Source organism: Scylla paramamosain, chromosome 42, assembly GCF_035594125.1.
Source record: "Scylla paramamosain isolate STU-SP2022 chromosome 42, ASM3559412v1, whole genome shotgun sequence".
Classification (NCBI taxonomy): domain Eukaryota; kingdom Metazoa; phylum Arthropoda; class Malacostraca; order Decapoda; family Portunidae; genus Scylla; species Scylla paramamosain.
Window position 1 is genome coordinate 9072501 of NC_087192.1, and position 25000 is coordinate 9097500.

At 36.4% G+C, this 25000-nt stretch overlaps 1 protein-coding gene across 1 annotated transcript; it reads left to right on the forward strand.

Moving 5' to 3' along the window:
- Window positions 1-2023: 2023 nt before the first annotated feature.
- Window positions 2024-23092, forward strand: LOC135093171 (ferritin heavy chain-like). The gene is made up of 7 exons (XM_063992106.1): window positions 2024-2343; window positions 4790-4873; window positions 7090-7128; window positions 11171-11268; window positions 12438-12596; window positions 16006-16104; window positions 21833-23092. The coding sequence occupies exons 1-7, from the start codon at window positions 2307-2309 to the stop codon at window positions 22049-22051; spliced, it is 735 nt and encodes a 244-aa protein (XP_063848176.1). The 5' UTR covers window positions 2024-2306; the 3' UTR covers window positions 22052-23092.
- Window positions 23093-25000: the final 1908 nt, after the last annotated feature.

A 25000-nucleotide genomic window follows, 5' to 3' on the forward strand; every position in this document is an offset into this window, starting at 1 on the left:
CTGTGGCATGTAGTTCCCTTGGCTGCCGACACTCCACGGCCAAAGTGTCGTACAGTATTGCAACCCCACCAGATTTTACACCATTAAGTCTATTTAAGAAAATTATACTAAAAGAATTTATGGGTAAAAAAGAAACATTATTGATTATATATATATATATATATATATATATATATATATATATATATATATATATATATATATATATATATATATATATATATATATATATATATATATATATATATATATATTTTTTTTTTTTTTTTTGTCACAGACAGTTTAAGTTATCTGCATTTCATCAATATATGCATAATCAAGTCGTAATATATATATATATATATATATATATATATATATATATATATATATATATATATATATATATATATATATATATATATATATATATATATATATATATATATATATATATATATATATATATATATATAGACACTCATCAAATGTAGATATTACGAAACCTCAATCATCTCTTTGTTCATATACTGCGTCATAGTGCGTGATTCATGAAGTAGAGCAATTATGGTATTTCCCAAACAGTCTTGTGATGAGATTCAAGGTCTTGGTAATTTCGGTGACAATTCTGAAAGAAAAGAAACACGTCTTATTCCTGAACATATTTGTTCACACACGTGAGGCAGGTATAAGCCGCTCCCCTCTCTCGCTGGATGTGCAGTGCTTGGTTATTAGAAAACTACCCAGTTCCTCATTCCCAAAATATTCATTAACAAAAAAAAAAAAAAAAAACATTCACAGATAGCCATATACTGTACTTAGAGTACTGAGTATCATCTACTACAGAGAGAGAGAGAGAGAGAGAGAGAGAGAGAGAGAGAGAGGTGGGTTGTGTAGTGACTCATTGGAGGGTTTGGCCTCAGTACAGTCCAGAAGCATGTCTGGCAGCCTCCCATAGCAACAGGTGAATCAACACATTTTAATATAACAAAGACTCAGCGTATATAAACAGAACAAAGAAACTATCCCTGAATATGTAAATCCCTTTGTTCAGCATCCTAGATTGCCTAAATACATTTAGTTAAGAAAATACTAATAAGCAGATGTAGCAGATTGAAAGTGGTGCGTATGAAGGAATGATGGTTAATGAACAAACAAATAGATCGATGAATGAGTTGACCCCATGCCCCACAACTCTGTATAGCCTCTCGGCCTTCACTTATTCACAGAAGAGAGAGCGGGGAAGACCAAGGAGGATGTCACCACTTATGCCCAACAATGAGTGTGCGCAGTATTGGGGCCTATACCTCTCTACAGTAAGATCGAGATCGAGGATGTGCTCTTCGTTCAGAAAAAAAAAAAAAAAAAAAAACTCATGGTGCTGAATCATCACTGTCCACGCATTAGCCAATGCTGGTCTCGGTTGCTTGTCCTTCAGTTCTCCCTTGATAAGCTCTCCAACGAATGTATTCTTTTACAAAATAGTTCTATTTTTCACTTTTTATATTGTTATTTTGTGTTGTTTTATATCATGTTGTTATTGTTGTTGTTGTTGCAACGTTTTCATTTTATGCACAGACAAATACAGAGTTAAAACTAGTAATAATAAAAGTCTCGTTAAATGTGTTATTAATTTATTTTGTGTGCCCTCAGCATCCTTGAAGCTAACTGCGTAGTTCACGCTAATTCCTGCCAAACCAGATCATCATGTTGCAGGACTTCACAAAGTCACAATATATGCAATGTCACTTGTAGCTCTAATATATTTTCCCAAACGATTTTTGGAATTAAAGATCATTATTATATTTAGTTTATTTCGAAGCACTCACAGTTCCACCCGGACTTTCACATTAATTATATTACTTTTGCTACTGTTGTTGTTGTTGCTGCTATCATTATATTTAACAGTGTCAAAATATATCAGAAGTTGTAATAGACGCTATTTGGTCAAGAAGCGTAGATTCGTTTGGCAGCCCTGCATCTTGCTGCCTGCCGCCTGGCACGCCCATCTTAAACTCCCCTCGGCGCCTGCCGTCAGCCGTTTGCCTAACGACAGTCTCATCCTCAACTCAGTAGAGTTCGGTCATTGCGCACTCAGTGTAGTGCCGTGACCATTCTAACAACCCATCTCATCACCTTCAGCGTTATCTCTCTTCTACCATCACCTCATCCTCTTGACACGATCGCTGACCGCACTGATAACTGTTCTCTTGGCGTGCCAGTGGTACAGTGGCCCTATCTCCTTGCCTCTCACATCACTCTGGTAGACGTTTGGACGGAACAGTTGCATCCTTCAAGTCTATTACGTCAAGGCAACTAAAACCGCAATGAATCTTTGGATTATCAGTGGTTTGTTGCTTCTGGGTCAGTATGAAATTTTTATTTATTTATTTACAATGAATATTGTGTGAATAATGCTTTTTGTCCAAGTCATTGACGGACGAAACTATTTTATCATAATGATCCATAAATTTTTGTATGGCATATTTGAATTAGTAGGTCAGTATATATATATATATATATATATATATATATATATATATATATATATATATATATATATATATATATATATATATATATATATATATATTATTCTGATTGTGTTCCCCGGCCTTGTTTAATCACAAACAAATTGAAAAAAAAAAAAAAAAAAAAGTGGAATAAGTTTGCCGCGAGACCCGTCCTCGCCGTGGATTAAACCCTTGCCAAGAGCATCACAGCAATACGCTGTTTCGACGTTACCACACAGCTTAAACTGAACATTAAACGTTGGTGACATTTGATCATTCTTGAACGTTCTTTGTAATATTTCGTCTGCCAGAGGGAGATGGGCGTGATTCTGAAATTGTTTACTAGTCTCTCTCTCTCTCTCTCTCTCTCTCTCTCTCTCTCTCTCTCTCTCTCTCTCTCTCTCTCTCTCTATATATATATATATATATATATATATATATATATATATATATATATATTGGCAATACGTCATTAGCATTACGCTGTTATGATTCCTCATCATTATATAATTAGCAATGGTGCAGTGGCTCGCGCGCCTACGTATATATCTGAAACCGTTGTCTCCGCTTCGAATCCATTGTAACGATGCATTCCATCCTCCCTTTCTTGAAGTGTCCTTCCCTTGTTTGTGAAAACAAACATAAGGTTTGTAAACCAAAGGAATCACGGCAGATACTGTAAAAGAAAAAAAAAAAAAAAAATCCTAGCGCCAAATGGGGTCGACTGGCGAATAGCTTACGACTCATATATATATATGAGTCATGACCCACCTCCGGATATCCGTCACTTCATCTATCGCTAACCCCTCTTGCTCTTGCCCCGAGACTTAAGTTGTAGTCTGCTGTTGTCTTCCTGTGTACGATTAAGGAATATCATCCAACACGGGTTGAAACGCCAATAAGAGTTATATGATCGCCAAGGCCACGTGCAACTAAAACATATTCTTATTAAGTCTATCTTTATTATCATCATAATTTTATATTGCTACTACTAATAAAAAATAATGACGTAATAATAGTAGTAGTAGTAGTAGTAGTAGTAGTAGTAGTAGTAGTAGTAATAATAATAATAATAATAATAATAATAATAATAATAATAATAATAATAATAATAATGAAACACCCCACTAGCAGGCGAGGGGCGTCGCACACCGTTGCGGGGTTAGGGGCGTGTGAGTCGGGGAGGACTACCTAGGCGACTGGGTACGGTTGCTGCTCTGACTCACCTGGTCACTCTCAGTGGGAATAGTCACATAGTCACATGGTAACCTATGGGTTGTTGGTCCATGGGATCCGGATCCAATGATGCATGGGCATATAAGATGCACCCCTTATTTCAGCAGGGCATATTCAAGAAAAAAAAATGTATTTAAGCATGTAATGTTTAAAGCAAGCTAGCTGTACAGCTGAGCAAAAAGCAAACAATCACAATAGTTAAAATATTCTACCTGATTGCAGTAATAAAATAAAATTAGTGGCCTTGTCATGGAGGTGAGGCAAAGAACGCAGCCCAGCTGTCAGGATGTCAACACCTTACTTGGCTTGTCACTGAACAGGGCCATGTTTTAATTTTCAACATTTTCTTGCATCACATTACGGTTAAAAAATAAAATGTGGCATCCTTGATTATAATATGGTGGTGTAAATCTTCGGGAGTATGGGTGAAGGAAATTTTAAAATTAAATCTATGGGAGGTCTCACATTTGCATGTAAGACGCAGGGTGATTTTTTGAGCCATTTTTATGAAAAAGGTGCGTCTTATATTCCGTCAAATATGGCAAATACAAAAGCAATTGGATGAAATAAATGCCTACTAGGATGGTGCTGAAAAGGGAGAAAATGTTATTGTTTGAAAGGAGAGTCATTAACATTCTTAGAATTCATGATTAATGAATTTACTAAAAATTTAAGCAAAAAACACAGGCACGTGAAAATTCGGTTATAGTGTGGGTTGTTCACTGCAGCGGGTGTACTAACATGACTGTATTGTGACTAATTTTGACCCATACAAGTTCTAGCACGTGAGTTGTATACCAAGCTATTTTTTTTTTTTTTGCGTCCAAACAAGACGTATACCAAGTTGGACTTATTCCAAAGTGGACATATACCGAGGGAGCACTGAATCTGGCTGCCCATCCAATAAGAGCAGTCCTTTTAAAGTTACTTTTTTTTTCTATGCATGCTTGGATCTGTCTAGTGTTAAAAGAAAAAAAATACAAGCATAATTTAAAACAAGTAAACAAAGGACTTTATCAAGTTATTAGTCATAGGTACTAACATAACTTTATTGTGCATAGGTGTGGCCTGTGTCCCCGGAGTTGGTGGGCAATCTCCTGCTAGTAACTCTGTCGATGAAGCTGGGACTGCCTCCGAGGAGGAAGGTGAGGAACATCATTGCAAATCCTGAGGACAAAACTACAACTATTTTGACTTTGTTTTCCCTTTTTTTTCAGAGATTACTGAAAACAAATATTTGGCTGGTGAAGCGAGTGACTCCATTGTGACCTCCAAAATAGGTTGATTCATGCCCTCACTTAAAAAGTAATGAATACAATAGGAAAGACAGTAAATGAGAGTGAGGAAGGATAGGAAGACTCTCTCTCTCTCTCTCTCTCTCTCTCTCTCTCTCTCTCTCTCTCTCTCTCTCTCTCTCTCTCTCTCTCTCTCTCTCTCTCTCTCTCTCTCTCTCTCTCTCTCTCTCTCTCACATTGATGCCTATAGAATTTCTCAAAGGGGTAACATGACAATTGCAAAAGAGTCTCCACCTCTCTCTATCAAAACACCTTTGCTTGTGTAAGTGTTCTGCCTCTAGTATGGTGGGCGAGCATCTCCCCCCAGCAGAGAGAGATTGAGTGGCAGTGGGGGGAAACTGGTGACTGGTAGCTACTGTCATAATAAGCCACTTCCTCCACATCACTGTAGTTGTCTCTATGGCCACTTGTAGCCAATGTAGATGCCACTAAACTTGTCTGGGTAGAAGAAGGCTTGTCACTCCCCATGTCCACCTCTTTGGTGTCACGACTAGTCGGGTGAGTTTATGTCCCTTGTGTCCACTCACTGGGTGTGCTGGAGGGTTGGGAGCACTGGGTAGACAATGTGGTTTAGCACAGAAGGTAGAAACAAGGAGGTCTGCCCTATCTGCAAGCAAGAACCAGAAAGAGAGTGAGGAACTAACACTACCTCCTGAGCCATGTCCCTTCCTCTGCCTGTTCCTCCTCAGCCAGACCTGGCCATCTCTGATTGGCTGTCTCTTCCATCCATACTACTTTGTATATCATTGAGTCTGTTTCCACTTCTCCTTTTTACTGTTATACCTGTCCAGTGCTGCATTATCCATAAAGCTGACTAGGCTGAAGCCTAGGGGCCTACCAAAAGCAGGGGCCCATATAACATTTTTTTTTTTTTTTTTTAATGTTAACACTATGGATATGGCAAACACTGTTACTCCATTAACTGCTTCACTCAAAATATTATTGTAATGAATTGTACAAAGGGAGAGTGTGTATGATTTGCAAGAGGGAGGAATATGTTGAGGGGCCCAAAGGAGCTCAAAGCCATGTGGCCATGCCACTACATAAGGTTAATATGGCCCTAGCTATTGTAAATCTTCCTTGACATAGTTTTAGAAAATTTTCATAGATGATCCTTACATGGGTGAACTTTCACTTGGTAAAAAAAAAACAGATGCAAAGCACTTGTGAATTCAAAGGGAGAATAGAATGGACATGGGAAGAATTTTGGAGGCACACATAAATATTACCTTCCTCATCCCAAAACTGCAATACACTTGTTATGTCCCTTTTACCCACTGAAAGTCCACAATCAGATCCCTCTTAAATTGTGTTTCCTAATAAATGTAAATTTTAAAAGCTTCAACTCCTTTCATGAGGAATATTTCTCATCCCTCCTATATTTTTAGTCATTCTCTCCTGTGCTGCTTGTAACAGACCTACTTACATCCTGCTTGGAATATGGTGAATGCCACAGGTACCTAGAAGAGATGCTGAATGATGTAATAGAGTATGGCAGAAATCCTGATGTTAGGCTCAGCTTGGAGCAGATTGGAGTGAATGGAAAAATTTTGTATTATTAGGGAGATTGGGAACATGCTTGGATTGCAAACCAAATGGAAGTGTGGCAGTTGTGTGGTTGAAAGCAAGAAATCTTTTCTGATGTATACATGTACTAACATGAATAAAAGATTCCCAAGTGAGAAGAGTCACAGTTTGGATGCTGTGGGGGAAAGGGTTGTGGAGCCAATAGTTTTTCTCTTTCTCTCTCTCTCTCTCTCTCTCTCTCTCTCTCTCTCTCTCTCTCTCTCTCTCTCTCTCTCTCTCTCTCTCTCTCTCTCTCTCCTCTCTCCTCTCTCTCTCTCTCTCTCTCTCTCTCTCTCTCTCTCACACAGAAAAGACCTTTTTATTGTGCAGTTCAACTATATTTAATATTTGTGTTTGATGAATTATGGTGAAACTCTTACTTAATATAAAGTTTGATATTTTCAATATGTTGAATTATCTTAGTGGATGTGAGCTTTTGGAAAAAGAGATCTCATTACTTAAAGAATGAAATTTGAAATAATGACTCTTTTCTTTTCCAGTTTGTCACCTCGGAGTAGTTAATTGTACAAGACTGCAAAGTAAGTAGCAGTAGTAGTGCAGAAATAAGTAGTAGGTAACAGTGTTTTGTAAGACATGTTTTCATATTTTCAAATATATTCAAATATATTTTATTAAATTAGGAAATACTCATATATTGTTAGTCAGAATAGAGTAAAAAAAGTAGATTTTAGTTGTAGTAATGATTAAAGATGATTTTTAACTATACTCTAATCAAGAACTTTAGAAACGGCTCTTACACAATAAGGCATCTCCATTCTCGTCTCTCATTGCGTGAGGGAATTCAGTGTAAGCATGCACTCTATGGTGCTTCATTGTTTCTTTAATAACTAAACATTTCTTTTAGCAGTATGAAAGTGATGAAATTATTAGCTAGAGTAAATATCTTATGACTTGAAAGCGATCAGTTTATCAGCTAGAGTAAATATCTTATGACGACCTCAAAAGTAAGTCAAGTACATTTCTTGAAGAGATACACAGTTCATTAACTAGAGTAAATGCCTTATGACTTAAACTTCAAAGTAAATCAGATACATTTCTTGAAGAAATAAGTACAGTGGTACAAGTAGAAAGGCTTGTAAAATTCTGCATGAGTAAGAAAATGAAATGAGTTATTCTGCAGTACCTGTCAAGCATACAAATCTTGACCTGAGAGTACAGTGTATTGAATGGGACCCTGGAGATTACACTACCACTAGCCAGATCAACACCTTCAGGCCAGGTGGTGGGATGGCAGGCATATTGTTGCCATGTCAATTTGTCCATAAATTGTATTGCTTAACCTGTCCAGTGCCAACACCAGAAATTTACAGCATCTCACACAAACTGTGCCACTGCTGTAAATTTACAGCAGCAACTTTAAAAAATTCTAGCATGTTTATTTATCAAATTAATGCTATAGAAAACACACTGCATGTACTCCAAGCCCCACCCTGGCCAGTTAATGTATTTGTTGGTACACTCCTTGAGTGGCCTCTATGGTGATCATGTCACTGCTTGTACAATCACTGCATGAGGCAATCATGGCATGCTGTCGTGAGTTGAGTGACAATCAGATTTATTTACTTGTGTTTGGTAATGAGGAAATGTTATCAGACATGTTTGATGATGATTCAGTAGCTGACAAAGACTATGGACATCTGAGAGTACTGATAGTGAGGAAGAGATCCCCTCACCAAGAAAAAGATGTTATGATACAGATGTGAACAGGTCATTGGCCACTGCATAGCAAATGTTGGTTTTTGATGAGGATGATGACTTTCCATCAGCATTGGGTTGGCTTGGAACCCACTTGAATTGAGGCAAAGAGGTTCTCATTGGTAATAGCAGTATAAGATCTGCAACAAATGCAAATGAACAAAGCACTGCTTTAACCACCAACACCCCATGGCATCTCCTCTGCCACATATGAGTAAGCCTACCACTTGTGTGCATAAATATACCAACTGTCATTCTCATATGAGTAGCCTACCAATGATTGTATGCTTATTGATGGTGTGATGATATAATATATAAACAAGTAATACATTACTGAGATGACATAACATCATTCACAAACACTGGTGTTGTTCACAAATTGTTAGCACCCAGGACATCATTAGTGTCGTACGTTATGTGCACATGCATGAGACAATTTATTAAGTGTTTTTACTTTGCTGAACAATTTTTTGCATGTTTTCCATTACCTTTACATAATTTAAGATTTTTCAGTACATGAAAATTATGCAAAATTGGCTGGCACCCTGGATGAGTTTAGGGTTAAAATGGCTGGCACCTTGCAGGGTTAAAGCAAGTTTTGCCTATTATTTTGTAGTACATTATTGATTTCACCATAAAGTGTCAGACTGAAAGAACACATTATGCAACGTCAGGCCAGGCCAGGCCAGATGAGGTATGTTTGAGGTCAGTGTAATTTTTTTTTATACTGTTAAATTGTTGTTCATGTGTGTATGAGAGAGAGAGAGAGAGAGAGAGAGAGAGAGAGAGAGAGAGAGAGAGAGAGAGAGAGAGAGAGAGAGAGAGAGAGAGAGAGAGAGAGGGTTTTCCATAGCTGGGAACTTAAGTAGGGGATCATCATTAGTGTGTGGAAGGCATAGTCTGGGAGTCATCAAATTCAAGGTAAACCATTTGACATAGCCTGGGAAGCCATCATTCAGTAGAGATGAACCCAGACTGTAATGTGTCTTCACATTGCTGGAGAAGCTTATGTTTCTAAAGTTCTCAAACTGAATTTAGTTCATCATGAAAGTATCTTAAACATAGTCCAGAATAAAAATAAATTGATGCTGTGATAATGAAAAAGGGTACAGATGGTTATGTTTGCATTTGTATTTGTGGAACTGCAAATTTCTTTAACTTTGTGGATTCATAATTGTGGAAGTAGTTTTGTTTTCAGTGTCTTGTTGCGCTGGTACAACAAAAGTGCCATAATTCAGTGTAATTGGGTTTAGCTCAGTCATTGCAAAGTCATTCCCACCTGCCTTCCACCTGCTATCTTTTTTTTTTTTTTTTTTTCCCTTTTTGTGTAGGAGGGACACTGGCCAAGGGCAACAAAAATCCAATAAAGAAAAAATCCCACTGAAATGCCAGTCCCATAAAAGGTCCAAAGCGGTAGTCAAAAATTGAAGGATAAGTGTCTTGAAACCTTCCTCTTGAAGGAATTCAAGAGCAAAAAAAAAAAAAAAGAAAAAAAGGAAAGGAAGAAGAGAAAACTACCTTAGTTTCTTAAGAATACCCTCTTCCTCTCTCTTTCATTCACCACCACCACCACCACCACCTCTGAACATATTGATGTTGTAAGGGTTGTAATGATTCCTAAATGTGCTTCTTTAGTTGCTAAGTGTAAACAAATGTACTGAAGATTTCCTCTGAGACAAAAATCATGAATACTACATATTGGTATATTTCTCAATCTCAAAATACATATTGCCATCCATTTACTTTTTTTTTAGCATAGAAAACTTAAATATCTGTGTGGGATCAAAGTTTATTTTCTATTTTATAGGTTTGGTTAATTTTTTTCTTGTGAGCTTCGCATACTTACATACTTTGCTTAGCTTTTCCTGCAAATATTTAACTCAGTGGATGGTGAACACTATTGTAACTTAAACTAGATAGAGTGGATGGTGGGCACTATTGTAATTTAAACTAGATAGTCTACTGAGTTAAATGCTTTCACACAGTACTTAAGTGAAGTCTTTCTAATACTTAAGTAATTTTGGAGATACAGCTCCTAAAGTGGCAGGCACCTGTGTAATTCAGGATTGTCTTGATCTTGACTGCCAGTTGTTACCCTCTCTGGGAAAAGCTCAAAGCTCATAGAGACTGATTGATCTAGAGGTACAGCTGAGACATCACACATACCACTCATTCCCCCCCCTTCTTGAGGGATGACTTTAACCACCTACTGAACAACCTGGGTGGAGTTTGAATCTGCACCTGTTATTGGTGAACACTTTCTACAGAGCTATGGGATGATATAGTGAACTATGGTGAGGTGTGTATGTGTGTGTCCCCACATGCAGATGTGCACATACATAAGTGAGAGAGAGAGAGAGAGAGAGAGAGAGAGAGAGAGAGAGAGAGAGAGAGAGAGAGAGAGAGAGAGAGAGAGAGAGAGAGAGAGAGAGAATGAATGAATGAATGAATGAATGAATGAATGAATGACCAAAAAGATGCCTTACTCCAAGTTCTGCTTTGAAAGCCCACCAGCCAACATTCAGTCAGTCCCATGCATTCTGAGAGGAGGAAGTGAGGGAGGCTCCTCTTTGCCAACTATATGTGTGATGAGTGTAAGTATTACCTATAAACATGATTGAACCAAGCAATAAACTCATTCCAGTGCTGATCAACACAGCAATACAACAAGATATTATACCATCAAACAGATATGCTGTCATTTGCAGGAAATTGGCACACTGCAGTAATACATAAATGAGGATAAATCCTAGGCATGTCATTTTCTTCTCTTGCATGAATTCATACATTGCAGATTATTTTTTGCTTTATTCTATGGAACAAATAATGGCTTCATTTTAAACTAAAGAGCATTGTCTCCCTCAGATTATCCCAGTCCTGTCTGCTTCAATGAGGGTTGCATGAATGCCATCACAAATCATATCACATTTGAGTTTCATGCTGCCTTCAAATACTTATATATGGTAAGTGGCTTACTGTTTATTTCAAGAATCTCAACATTTGTCAAAAGAAATGTGTAGTTTTGGTTTTGCATCAGGTGGCTGATGTTGCTATGGTTATTCTTAATAGGATAGTTGTGCCACTTCTGTGACAAAACTAAATGTAGAACAAAACTGGCATTTGTAACTTTTAATCCTGTGTATTTAACCCTTATAAACCAAGGATAGGAATGTAAACATTGATTCAAGCACATGATGTAGTGGACCATACGTAGACATATTTTATGCTAATGTGAAAATACAGTTCTTAAACATTACATAGATCACATATATCAAATGAAATCATATCATGATACATATGAAATTATATATCAGATTAAATGATATCATGATAGCTTGTATATATAAGTTCCCTAATTCTTTCAACAAAAACATTGTCAAAAAAAGTTTCATACACACCATAAGCATTATTAAGATAGTTTTACATGTAAGTATCACTTGATGATAAAACTCATATTCAAACATTTTGTTGTTCTTTATTTAATACTGTGTTAATGACCTAGGTTACAGTTTACACATCTATGTAATAGAATAGCAAAGTAGCAGTAAGTTAGGCTGCAGTTTTTACTAATGTTGTGCAGTCCCATGTAATGTTCTTTGATTTGAATCCACCATCGGGCCATTTCCTTACCAGTGTGCAGTGTCTCCTCATTGACACCAGTTACACTACTTATTTCTTGATTTATTGCACTTGCAAGTGGCACCTCCCTGATGCATTCAGTTTTGATTTCACCACTCCAAACAAAATGCAAAGTAAATCCTTCAAAAGTAGCCCAATCAGCTACTTTTTGGCCAACCTTACAACATTGAATTAGGTACTGTGTTGGTTATGATGACTTTGATTTGGCTTGACTTGGGTTTAGTCACCATGGTGTCAACTTACAAAAAATGTTGCAAAAATTGCCTTTTTAGATTTTTCATTGAATGTTTTGTTGTCTTGCCAACCTGTGTGGAATTCTGACATATAGAAGGCAAACTTGTGGAGGTTTTAGTGTACATATTAAAAAAGCATGTTGGAGTAGATATACCATATCATGGTAGAGCTTTTAGTATTGATGCAGTCAGAGCCTGCAGTATTATATTGCAATAGTGAAATACTTTTGTTTGATATTCATGTAAATTGTTCTTTACAGGGAGCTGTATTTGGACAGTATATCAAGGAGAGGCCAGGTGTGGCTAAGTTTTTCCTAGAAGCTGCCACAGAAGAGAGAGGGCATGGTATCCAGATGATGGATTACCTTAACATGCGAGGATTTGAATACAATGAGAACTTTAGATTTTCGAAAGATGATGTAAGTAAAAAAAGAAAAAAAAAATTGTAATTTGTTTCATATTTCTCTTGTGGCATTTCCTGAGGTATTGTTATTGACTTAAAAGTTTAGTAAAGTTTTTATTTAGACTGAGTGACCATTTTACATAAATTTTACAATGGAAGAGTATACTGAGTGCCAGAAGTAGAAAATGGAGATATTTGATATTTACATATAATAAGGATAATCATTAAATACACATTTACAGGCTGTCATCCATTGAGTCTAAACTCTTTAATGAACCTACAGGGTGTAACATGAGTTTCTGCAGAAATTGCTGTAGGTGAAAGTATAGGTTATTCACAGTAGATTATGATCTATGATCATCTGCATTTTGAGATGTTGTTTAGCTGTGTTGTGAAATTCAGATATGTGCCAGCGACAGATTTACAGTGGCCGGGTGGGTGTCTATGACAGGACGTGTTGATGTAGGATGTTCCTTGGTGATATTGTGAATTACTCAGTCATGATTTCTACAAGTTTTGGAGTTTTACAGTATTCTGTAACAAGTGGTGTTAATGGACAGATAATATACTGGTAAATATTGGCCAAAGATAGTTTGTCTTTAATTAATGTTTAGTAAAATAATATGCCATGTGGCACCATGCCTGCCAAAGCAGGAAAGGAAAAGAGTGAGGCCAGCATCAAATCACCTGATTGTCAGTCAGCTACTTGCAGTTTTCCAGCAAGACAGTGATAGTGAATATGCTTAGATTGTATTGCTTAAATTTGTGAGAGAAAAAAAATGGTAATGCTACAGCCTTAAAGTAATGTGAAGTATGGATGCCTGCCCAGCTGTTGTATCTGTCACTTGCTCATACTTGAATTTCATAACATGGCATAGCAACACCTCAAAAGGCATATGTGCATAGGACATTTTCTACTTGGAGTAACTCAAACTTGTACTTTCACCAGTCTGATGGCAGTCTCTGATCTTTTCATCTTCTTTCTAGTCTTACAATTACTGATTGTCTCTCAAGCAAATGCCAGCATAACACATTTTTCTTCATTGTTAAGCTTGCCAAGATCTACTGTAACGTAAGGAAAATTTAATTTGAGTGATGAAATGAAAAGGTAGCGGCTAAGGGGAAATGGGCAGGAGAATGCAGTAGTTATCTCCCCCACTGTGCCTGATAGTTACTGTCACATTAAAAAACTGAGCATAACAAGTTGACGGCATGTATGTGACAATTTAATACTTTGTAGACCTCCCATGGCTCTAAATTGATCATCACTACTTTTCTCTATGGGCACACTGTCATGCTTACAGTTTGTCAGTTGCTTTTCCAGTGACTTTGCAATATTTGTACAATTTATTAATTTAATTTGTGTTGTTTTATCATTATGTATATAGCATCTCCATCACTGTGTACTAAACAGTATTGTTTTAACTCAATTTTATTACATTATCCAAAATATTTGAAAGATGACATGAACATAACAACTTATGAATGGCTGTCTTGAACCTAAAATGTTCACAAGCCATCTCTGCACATCTCAATCATTGCACATCATAATTCAGCCCTGATGTCTTAGCGAGTGGGTGCAGAAAGGTGTGCACTCTAAACTTTGTAAATTTACTCTCAGACTGAAGTTCATATCATCAGATTTTTGTGCTCGTATGAAGAAAATGGTCCCAAATTTACAAATCTCATATCAGTTTTTTTGTATAATGGATGCTGCTATAACAGGACCTGCCTCTATTCTTGCAAGAAGCTCTAGTCAAATTATTAGCCCACATAACTCAATAAACTTTGTTACAAAATTGTAGTAGTTATATACTCATACTTGTTGTTGTTGTTGTTGTTGTTGTTGTATTTTCCTGAAAAACAAAGTACAGTAATGCTTTTTCTATATAAAAAAAAAATGTAGCCAAAAGAGAGTACTCACTGGTCTTTTGAAAATATCACTTAAGATTCAGGACAGAAGACATCCTTAGGTTGAGATGGCCTTGCTTTCATGTCAGTGGTAAGGAAGAAAGATTAAAAAAACAAAGTTAGATGAATGCAATATATTCATTACACAAGGGGCAGTGACATCTTGGTGATAAACGCGGACAGTGCAGTGAGTGTCGCGGCGGATTTCAAATGTTAACAATAATATGCCAGAGCTCATCTTTGGGTGAGGATTGTCTCAGGACTCAGTTGCCTAGTCTGTACTTCATTTACAGTGCATTATGTGAACTTTATCCAATGAAACATCATGATGTGCTAAAAATTTGTATGTTTGTAAAGCTTGAATATAAATTATACATTTTTAGAGGTCAGGTGTAATACATTTTGCCTAATTTTATTTAAATAAGGGTGTGAGGGTTGTCACTAAGAGGCAATCATGGTGTAATGGTTAGCACATTTGTCCAGCAAGTGGAAGGTCTGGGTTCAATCCCTGGGCAGTGCCCGCTTTTTCTGGTGAACCCTCTACTACACTAACAAAGAGAAAACCTTTTGTGTTGCAAGATGTTGGAAAATATTGCATAATTTTCAAGGAAATACAACTATGGTTATCTTTTCACATCAAAATTTTTGCTGTGATGTTTATTGGCTACACCAGATTTGTTTCCTGATAGTCTGATGAGAAGCTTCTTGTACAAATGTAGGAAAGTCAAAGTGGCTACCTCTTTTCTGGCCAAATGCCACATTGTGACAGAGGAAGATACAGCATTTAGGATAGAGAAGAAATTTTTCTATTTGTCAACTAGAAGCTCATAAATCAGGCATTCATGAATCATGCTTTGTCTGCTCTTTTAAGTGGAGTCAGGCCAGGGACTTCAAAATCATGGCTAATATATATCTCTCTCTCTCTCTCTCTCTCTCTCTCTCTCTCTCTCTCTCTCTCTCTCTCTCTCTCTCTCTCTCTCTCTCTCTCTCTCTCTCTCTCTCTCTCTCTCTCTCTCTCTCTCTCTCTCTCTCTCTCTCTCTCTCTCTCTCTCTCTCTCTCTCTCTCTCTCATGAAAGATTAAATTTTTATGGCCATTCTTTACACTTCTTAAATTTGTTGTTTTTGAAGTATGGGGACAAGACTACAATCAAATTTCTTAGTTTTGATTGAATAATTGTAATTATGAAGTCCCACAACATATGCTCATACATGAAATTTCCTTAATGTTGATCACTGTTTCTTACACATCCCGTCATATTTATTATCTTTTGCAGTAACATGTGTAGCTTGGTTATTTTCATGCCTGCTCTTTGTATAATCTAACTAATCTACTTTGCATGTTGTGATTTCATTACCTGATCAGTTGTTATATATATATATATATATATATATATATATATATATATATATATATATATATATATATATATATATATATATATATATATATATATTTTTTTATTTATTTATTTATTTTTTCTTCTTTTTTTTCTATAAGTTCTTTCTGTTTCAGTTGTGGAAGATTAATGGTAATCATGTCACCGATACTTCAGATTTGGTATCCCTCAAAATTAGAGAAGCACTACAAGAAGCTGTGAATATGGAAATTGATGTGAGTAATTTTCTTCACTGGTATTGTGTTATTAGTCCATTGTAACACTATTTTACTGTCATGAATGAGTGAGGGGAAAGAGAATGCAAGTATAACAGGTGCTAAATATGTGTACATTTGAATCCATAGTATCATGCTCTTCATATTTCTGTCCATACTTATTTGTGTTGTACTACCTTTGTTCATTTTATCCAACATTTTTCTGCCATGCCATCTCTTCTGATTTGCACCTTCTTTAATCCAGATGTGAAAGAGTTCAAACTCATCCACTTTGCAAAAATTTGTTTAATTGTCATTTTACTTACACCATAGCTGAGAAGGATGAAGTAAAACTGCATTGTCTTAAAAATCATAAGACTGATGTATAGTAGTACTTCTCATACATTCCAAACAACTTTGCTGGAATCTGGCGTGATATTTGAAGGGATTCTGAAATAGTCATGAAAATAGCAACAAAAAATCATGAGATTTGTACGATAACATTGAGCTGTGAGAGAGAAAAGTAAAATGAAGAATGAATTGATTGATTAATTGGTCTTCAGTCTATCCAGTTTGGAAGAGCTTTATATGACTGGAAGCCCTCATATAAGAGGCGTACTTTACACATGGTGTATAGAGTCAGCATTTGAAAGCTGAAGAATTGGAAATTACACAGAATGCCTAACTTTGTAGAAACTGAAAGCAGGAGTTTGTGAAGAATCAAGGTATACAGATTTTTAGCACATTTTTAGTTAATAATAGTTCAAGAAATATTCAGAGTAGAAAAAGAGAGGGTTTAAGTGAAATTAAAAAAAAGGAAAAATAGTTGCTGGAAATTTGTCATGTAATTAGAAGGAATAGCATTTGAGATTGTGAACACTCAACTGCTACATTTAGAAATTAGGAAAAGATCATGTTAAGTTTTGTACTATTCTTCTTGAGCACTAACTGTATTTTATAGTTTGCAAGTGTTTTTCTCACAAAAGTTGTCAGAAAATTATTTTCTTTCTTAAATATAAAGTAGAATCTTGTTTAACTAAATACTATGCATGGAGAGTCTGATAACCTGTCTCATAATTTTATAAATTTCATACTTAGTTTGGTAAAAATTGCTGTATTTGCTAGTGCAAGAGTTTTCAAACAGGGGAAATTTCAGGTTTTCAGGGGGGGAATTGAGATCACAGATTGGCAAACTCATATTGTTAGAATGTTGATCTTTTTATTGCATTTGAGCTCCTCACGGATAGCACAAAATTCAGTATGCTTTGGTTATCTGCTGCAAGCAGCCTATCAAACCACTCACCACAAGCTCCTGAACTGTAAGGATCAAAATAGATTACCCATAGACAGGGCTGCCACAAAGGAAAGACACAGGTGCCACTGAGTGGTCTGTCTGCAAGTACCCTTACAAAGGCTTTCACTTTGCATAGAGTCCTAGACCTAGCCTCCTGTCATGAGTACCCCCACCCCATTTCAGTATTATATGCATATTATTTGGAATGCACTTTTGAGGCAGTCTTGGAAAGGAGGGAGGGAATGACATTCTGACATATGGTGAAAGGGGTGCATAGGACAAACAAGGCTGAGAACTACTGTGCTAATGCATGAGTTTCTCTCTCTCTCTCTCTCTCTCTCTCTCTCTCTCTCTCTCTCTCTCTCTCTCTCTCTCTCTCTCTCTCTCTCTCTCTCTCTCTCTCTCTCTCTCTCTCTCTCTCTCTCTCTCTCTCTCTCTCTCTCTCTCTCTCTCTCTCTCTCTCTCTCTCCTACATGAAAAAAAAGGAAAGCAATATTCAACCTGTTGTTACTGCCCCACCCTCTCATTGTTACTCTTTACCTTTAAGTGTAGAATTAAATGCAGAGAAATTACCAGGTTCTAGGGGATGAGAAGTAATATTTACAAAAGTAAGTGCATAATATAGTTTATTTACATATATACAATACAATGGAAAAGGAAAACAATATGGTACTGACTGCCAGAAGGACTTAAAAGAGAAAGAAATATAGCAAGTTCACGAGTGAATACATGTACATGACACTAAAATAAAATAAATAGTATGAGCCAGAACTAGAAATTACATTGTACTGAACGAGACACAGGCTGGTGGTCAATAATATACAAAGATGGTCCCTCACATATGAAAAAAGAAACACTTAAAAAAACACACACAAAAAGAGAGATACATAGGCCCAGGTAAAAGAAAAACAAACAACCCTAAGCAAAAGGGGTTGAAAACAAAATGCTAATCTTGCTATAATATGTTAATAAAAGGAAAGGTATTTACCAAAACTGTGCTAAGCAAACCAAATGAAAAAGGAAAAAAAAACCTTCATAACAAAATACCCAGTACTAAATATAGTAACTTGGCAAGAGGGAAAAATCCAAAGAAACACTTCACAAAAGCACGAAACGAACACTGGGCTCCACACTCCATTAAATAAAACTACCCATGTGACACAAAGCACATCACCACCCTCACTCACTACCTAACTAGTTGACAAAAGGAAAATAGCTTGTCTGCTTACCTTCAGTAGGCACAAGGACAACATACCTAGCACGCCAACATGCCACCACGTCACCCTGATCACTCATGACCAAAGTGTGGGGTGACCCTTCCTGACTGCAAGGGAGAGAAAGAGGGTCACTCCCACATCTCCTTAAATACACCCCTCCCCTCCCTCATGACTCACACTAAGATTGATGTACCTTAATACCTTGTGCTCACCATGTGGAGATGGAATACACTCTTAAAGAAAATTAACTCATTCCTTAATTTGGGTTAACTATGAAGTAATACAAACAAGTATCACACAAAAATGTAGCTACTGTGGTAATATAGACCTGTGTGGCCTATTAATGATAGAGTTATAATAAAAAAATATAAAATGTAATAAAACAAGGTCACATTAATGAAGGTAAATCGCAGAAGGCATGCCATACACTTTCTCCTCTAAAAACAGAGCATTACAAGATCCACATTGTTGATGAATGATATGTGCTGGCTTCAATAACCATTCTTAATAAAATACAGCATGGGTTAAACTTAAACTTACAACACTAAACCTTAAAACTTAGATGTAAAGAAAGAATTCAGATGGCAATTTCTACACGTAGCCTGTAGGTGGCTGGCAGGGCTTGCCTGCCTCCCAAGTCCCTAGTGGCTCCAAACTGCATGGCTTCCCTGCCTAGGAAGATGCTTACAAAGAGAAATTTTCCCTCACATAGGAACTCGACAAACTAAATGTCCACTGCCTACAACGTAACCATATGTACATACTTAGTACAGTCACGACCGTGACACTGTGTATGTGGTCACATTACTGACCAAAAGATTAGGTTGAAAATGCAGAATGCATGGTGGTGTACGGCTGAGAGGATCATGGATGATCTGTACCAAGCAGCAGTCCAAAGACCACAAAACTCTGATCAGTATAATTATGGTAATGTTTAGTTGGCACCACTTGACATGAGTGCAATGAGTCACGTATTGCAAACATGCATACTTATTATTTTGCTGCTGTATCCACCATGGAAAATTCACACAAGAAAGCACTACTATACGGTAGATATCCTTTAGATATCTATATCTGCAGATTATCTGCATTTTTAAATAATCCGCATCTGCATCCACATTGGCAATGCAAGCAACTTTCACATCTGTATCCACAGATTGAGAATGAGGATATTACTCAGCATAGCCATAGATGGAATGTCATTCACCATTTCTTTAAAGGAACAAATGAAGACACTCTTGAAATGGTGGAGTCAGAACAGAAAGGACTACTGAAGTTTATTAAGAGTGGTATACACTTATCTATGCATGTCCAGTGAGCAATTATTCAGTGGAGCTGACTTAATCTATGATGATAAACATATGTGCCTTCATGCAGATAAAAGTAGAGAAACTTGTTTTTGAAAAGTAATTTTGCCTTTGGTAAAATTCAAGTACTTGAACTAATATGGAGTCTAATCCTGTAAGAGTCAAGTAATTTTTATAAACTCTGTGTTTCAACATTAATTCAAGATTGTACTCATTTAAATTAAATGTAATTTTACTAATTTTCAAAGGGTGAAGGTTGGGGAAAGTTGTTGGTGGGATGCATGATGACTTGGGTCAACATCCTGCATCTGAGTGAGACAGAAGTTGGACCAGTGTGGCTGAAAGTCATCTTTCACAATTTAGAATCTACATTTGAATATAAAAAGTAATCCACCTTTGCATCTGCAAGGATATGGTCATCTGCATCCACAACTTCTTTCCTCATCTGTATCTGCATCCACAATTTTAAAAAGTTAATATATGCATCTGCATTTTTAGACATCTGATAAATCTTTACTATATGGCAACACTAGAGTTCTCACCCAATTCTTTGATTGATAAAGATCAGTTTTTATAATGCTTGTTAAAAGCATGTGCTTTCTTGTCAAGTGCCTCCTCCCTTATCCCTCCACAGGTGTAGGTAACACTTACATATTTTTGTGTGTGTATCTGCATTACATTGAGTTTTCACAGGAATTGCTGATTGATGTTGATATCTACCCATTGCCAGAATCTGAAATGTAGTTGGATGTATTCTGAGTGTTGTCTCTTGAGAGTGCAGGACAGGATGGAGATTGGCAAAATCTAATGTAAGATTTGAAAAATGCCATCTCCCGCCCTCCTTGCTGTAATAGAAACAGTTCAATTAACTTTCCAAACATTAATAGTAATTTGTATTTAGGTTTTTAAAATTTGATAATAAAAATTGAATGCAGTTACAAAAATTTGATTGAGGTCAGGTTTACTAGGATGGAATTTTACTATACAATGTTAGGATCAAGGATTAGTGTTGGATTAATTTGAATGGCACATAGTATTTATGGTGCTTCATACCATGTACAATGAATTGGAAACATTTCCCTTACAAACTTACTGTCTAAAGTATTCTAGTTATTAGTGACATTTTCTAAAACAATACAGTTTCAGGGAGTATGATTCATAAGTTATCTTAAACTAGCTACAGTAAAATCCCTCTTATCCGGCATCAACAGGACCGCCGACATGCCGGATACTTGAATATTGCCGGATACTTGAATAGAAGTGAAATTATGTCCACAATCACCACCCTACACTCACGCATCTTACCATAACAAAGATCAGCTGATCTGATCAGCTGCTTAAGTGTAAGCACAACACGCTTCCTCTTTTCTACAACTTTAGGCATGATGAAGGCGTTAGGCAACAAATAGTGCACACGTGGGACTGAGTCACTGAGTAAACACAGTGCAGTGGGCCGCGGGTGGTGCGAAGCAGTGCGCTCTGGTGGCGAGGGGACAAAGTATGCCTCGCGCGGGAATTTTAATCGATTTTATGAGTTCACATTGATTTTTTATTGATTTTAAGGCTCGGGGAAAAATGTGCTGGATACTTGAAGCTGCCGGATACTCGAATGCCGGATGAGAGGGATTTTACTGTAGTATGTTTCAGGTAGATACTTAAGCCCACAGACCAAAGGAAATGTAATGTATTGGAGAACCAAATTATGTGAGGGGAAATCAAATAGGGTTGCTCATGCACCTTATCTTTATTTTGATGGTTATATGTATCAAATAGCTGGAATTTTTTAAATGGTGTGAGCTTTTGCAACTATAAAATTTTTGCTCTGTTAAGGAGCCTATTTTACATACTCATATTGACATAAAAAAAAACTTAATTTCTACCATGTTGAAAATTAATAGATTATTGAATTTTGTAACCTATTTTTTCCCCAGGTTACTGAGAAAATACTTCAAGTTGTTGCCAAGTGTGCAGATGACTACCATGCTGCAGATGTATTCACCAATCCTATCCTAGAAGAACAATACACAGGTCTTCGTAAGCTGCAAGGAGCCATCAGGACCTATGATGCTCTCATAAAAGGTAATTCAGGTAATGAGGAACTTGCAGAATTCATTTTTGACAAGAAGGTGCTAAAAGGAGAAATACTGTGAAGTATTGTCATGCCAAGTCAAGAATCATAAAAATGGTTCTTGTGATTTGTTATAGTATGTTATAGTAATTTCAACAGATGAAAGCTAGCAGTTCAGTGGCCCCCAAAACTATCTTTAAAAATAAGATAAGATGATGATGTAATAGATGATATTATTTGATACATTTGGTGATTATGGTGGCAAGACTTGGTTGCCATGCATACTAGGATGGTTGTTGTATTTTATAACCTGAGAAATACTAGATCGGTATATTAGCACAGCTTCAAGCTATGCATACCAGTCTTACTGATACAACATGTGATCAGGCAGCATGTTTCATATTGTTCATTATGCCACAGTTCACATCACACTTTCAAGATAGTTTTGGGAACTACTGTACTGAATTTTCTCCAGTTGTTAATAAAAATATTCAGATAAGCTATTCTTGCTAATCATCCATTTTGTGCCTCAAAATAGGAGACACCAGGTTTCATGAGTGAACTCAGGTCAGATAGTTAGAAACTGATGAGGGAGCTACTCATTTTTGAAGGCTTGTATCCACAATTGTCAACGTTTTTGTAATAAATCCTGTGATATATATATATATATATATATATATATATATATATATATATATATATATATATATATATATATATATATATATATATATATATATATATATATATATATATATATATATATATGAACATACTATAATAATATTTCATGGCCCTTTAAAACTTTTGTTCTGTAAAAGACAAAGACAACTTCATCCAGCTTATGATGAATTAAAGTTAAAGTGTTAATGGTTAATTTTCATAATTTATTAATGTTTCATACTTCCTAAATTCAGATATATTTTCCATAGTTGCTTAATATACTTCATAAAGCAAGAAGTATGTGTATGTCTTAGGGCACACTTATATGTCAGTTATATGTAGGCATTACTTTTTTTTTTCATAATAAGGATATATTTTCAAGTGTATAAGATTATAATGATGTATTTTTCTTTTCTCTTTTTTTTTTTTTTTTTTGCTGCAAATAAAATTTGTCATTCTATTCACATCAATATCTAATACTTTTTGATCCCTTCATATCTTCCAAATGTTTGGTAGATAATAATTACGTGTATACTTCATAAAGTTATGATGTGATGGCAGATAGGTATCATAACTTATAACATCTATCATTATTCTTAGTGCGATATGCATTTATCTGGTAGATGCCCAGGCTTTGTGAGGTGGAGCACAGCTTGTAAGTCATATGTCACAAGTTATAATGTCACCATGGAGCTACAATAAGAGAAGAGACTCCCTGCCACTCCACTCCTATCAGGACAAGTGAAGCCAGTAGGTGGAGCTTATGATCGGCACAGACCGAGAACATTGTGATATCGCGTGTAGTGGTGGCCAGGAACTGATAATTTTGTATTCAAGGAACCCGTTCCTTGGGCTGACTGAACAGTTGGAACCGGTTCCGGAACCAGTTCCAGGGGGAATCGGTAGAGCGCGGCTGGTGAATACCAGTCTTGGAACCACCAGCTCAGTGCTTGGTGGCTAGCAGGGTGTAGCGGTTCCAGAATTTATCTAGAATACTGGGACCACATACTGGAAACATCATATTTCCTATGAGCTCACATGACTCACATGGCCGATCTCGTAACTTGTTATGATGCATACTGCTAACATAGGCACCGCCATATTGTACTGTAAATAGTCCTTGGAATTTACAGAATTTACGAGCTACTAGGAGCACCTATAACCCAGCTACGAAATCAATATCAAAATCACCAGCCATTCCACTTCAACTATAATCAAAAGGATTTAGGGATAAAGGACTCTAGTATACTGCTGCAGTGTGCAGAACATTGACAACACACCGGCCTCGGTCAGCGAAGAGATACCCAGTGCTCAGCAGAACTGTTGTTGGTTTGACTTGAATTTAAATATATGTGTATTAATATGTGCTTAATAATGGTAAAGAAAGGAAGGAAGAGAGAAAGAACAAAGAAAAATGTAAGAAAGAGAGAAGGTACAGACACAGGGAGGGATATATATATATATATATATATATATATATATATATATATATATATATATATATATATATATATATATATATATATATATATATATATATATAGATAGATAGATAGATAGATAGATAGATACATAGATAGATATAGATAGAAAGATAAATTTAAGCATTGTGATTGGCTCACGTCTCTAAAGGTAGTACAGAATCTAGGCCGTGATTGGTTGGCGAGATCTGAGGTGCCTGCAGGATGTGACTGGGACTTAAGAGCAAAATGATTTAGGATGTGTTACTGATGTCGTAAATTTGGTTTGAGTATACTACATAACGTTTATAGTAGGCACCTCAGAAGTTCCGAGTTAGTAAGTACTTGCGAGGTCGGATGTTACAAAGGTTTTGACTATGCAGCCCTTGGTAGCGACGATTACCTAGTATCGACTCCTGCCAGTCCCTAGTCACTGAGTCTCTGGGTTCGATACTGTATGGGTGCACCGTGTAGTTGATGTTTACTCTTATCTCACATAAGATTTGTTCAGTAATAAAACATGCTTGGGTATATATCAACTTGCATATTCAATAGGATGCCTAGTGCGGAGGTTTTTCATCTTTGATGTAATTCCAATGCACTTCAGCTTGTCTTTACAGACTTAAGCATATGATACATTAGACTATGTGTGCTTCATATAATTCCACACTGGAACTGCTTGTTTTTGCTTGGATGTCATTGCTTTATGTTAAATTGACAAGGTTTAAGCCTGATAAATGCTCTTTTAACACCACAAATTTATATATAATCTCAAGATGTGCACTTTTAACGCACTGCCTTTAAAAAAATCCTTGGTGTCTGAAAAAAATGCTACATTATACTCGTATTTTGAGACAGGAAGGATTACAATACACTCAGCAAGTAAGATATGTATATTTATGCGGATA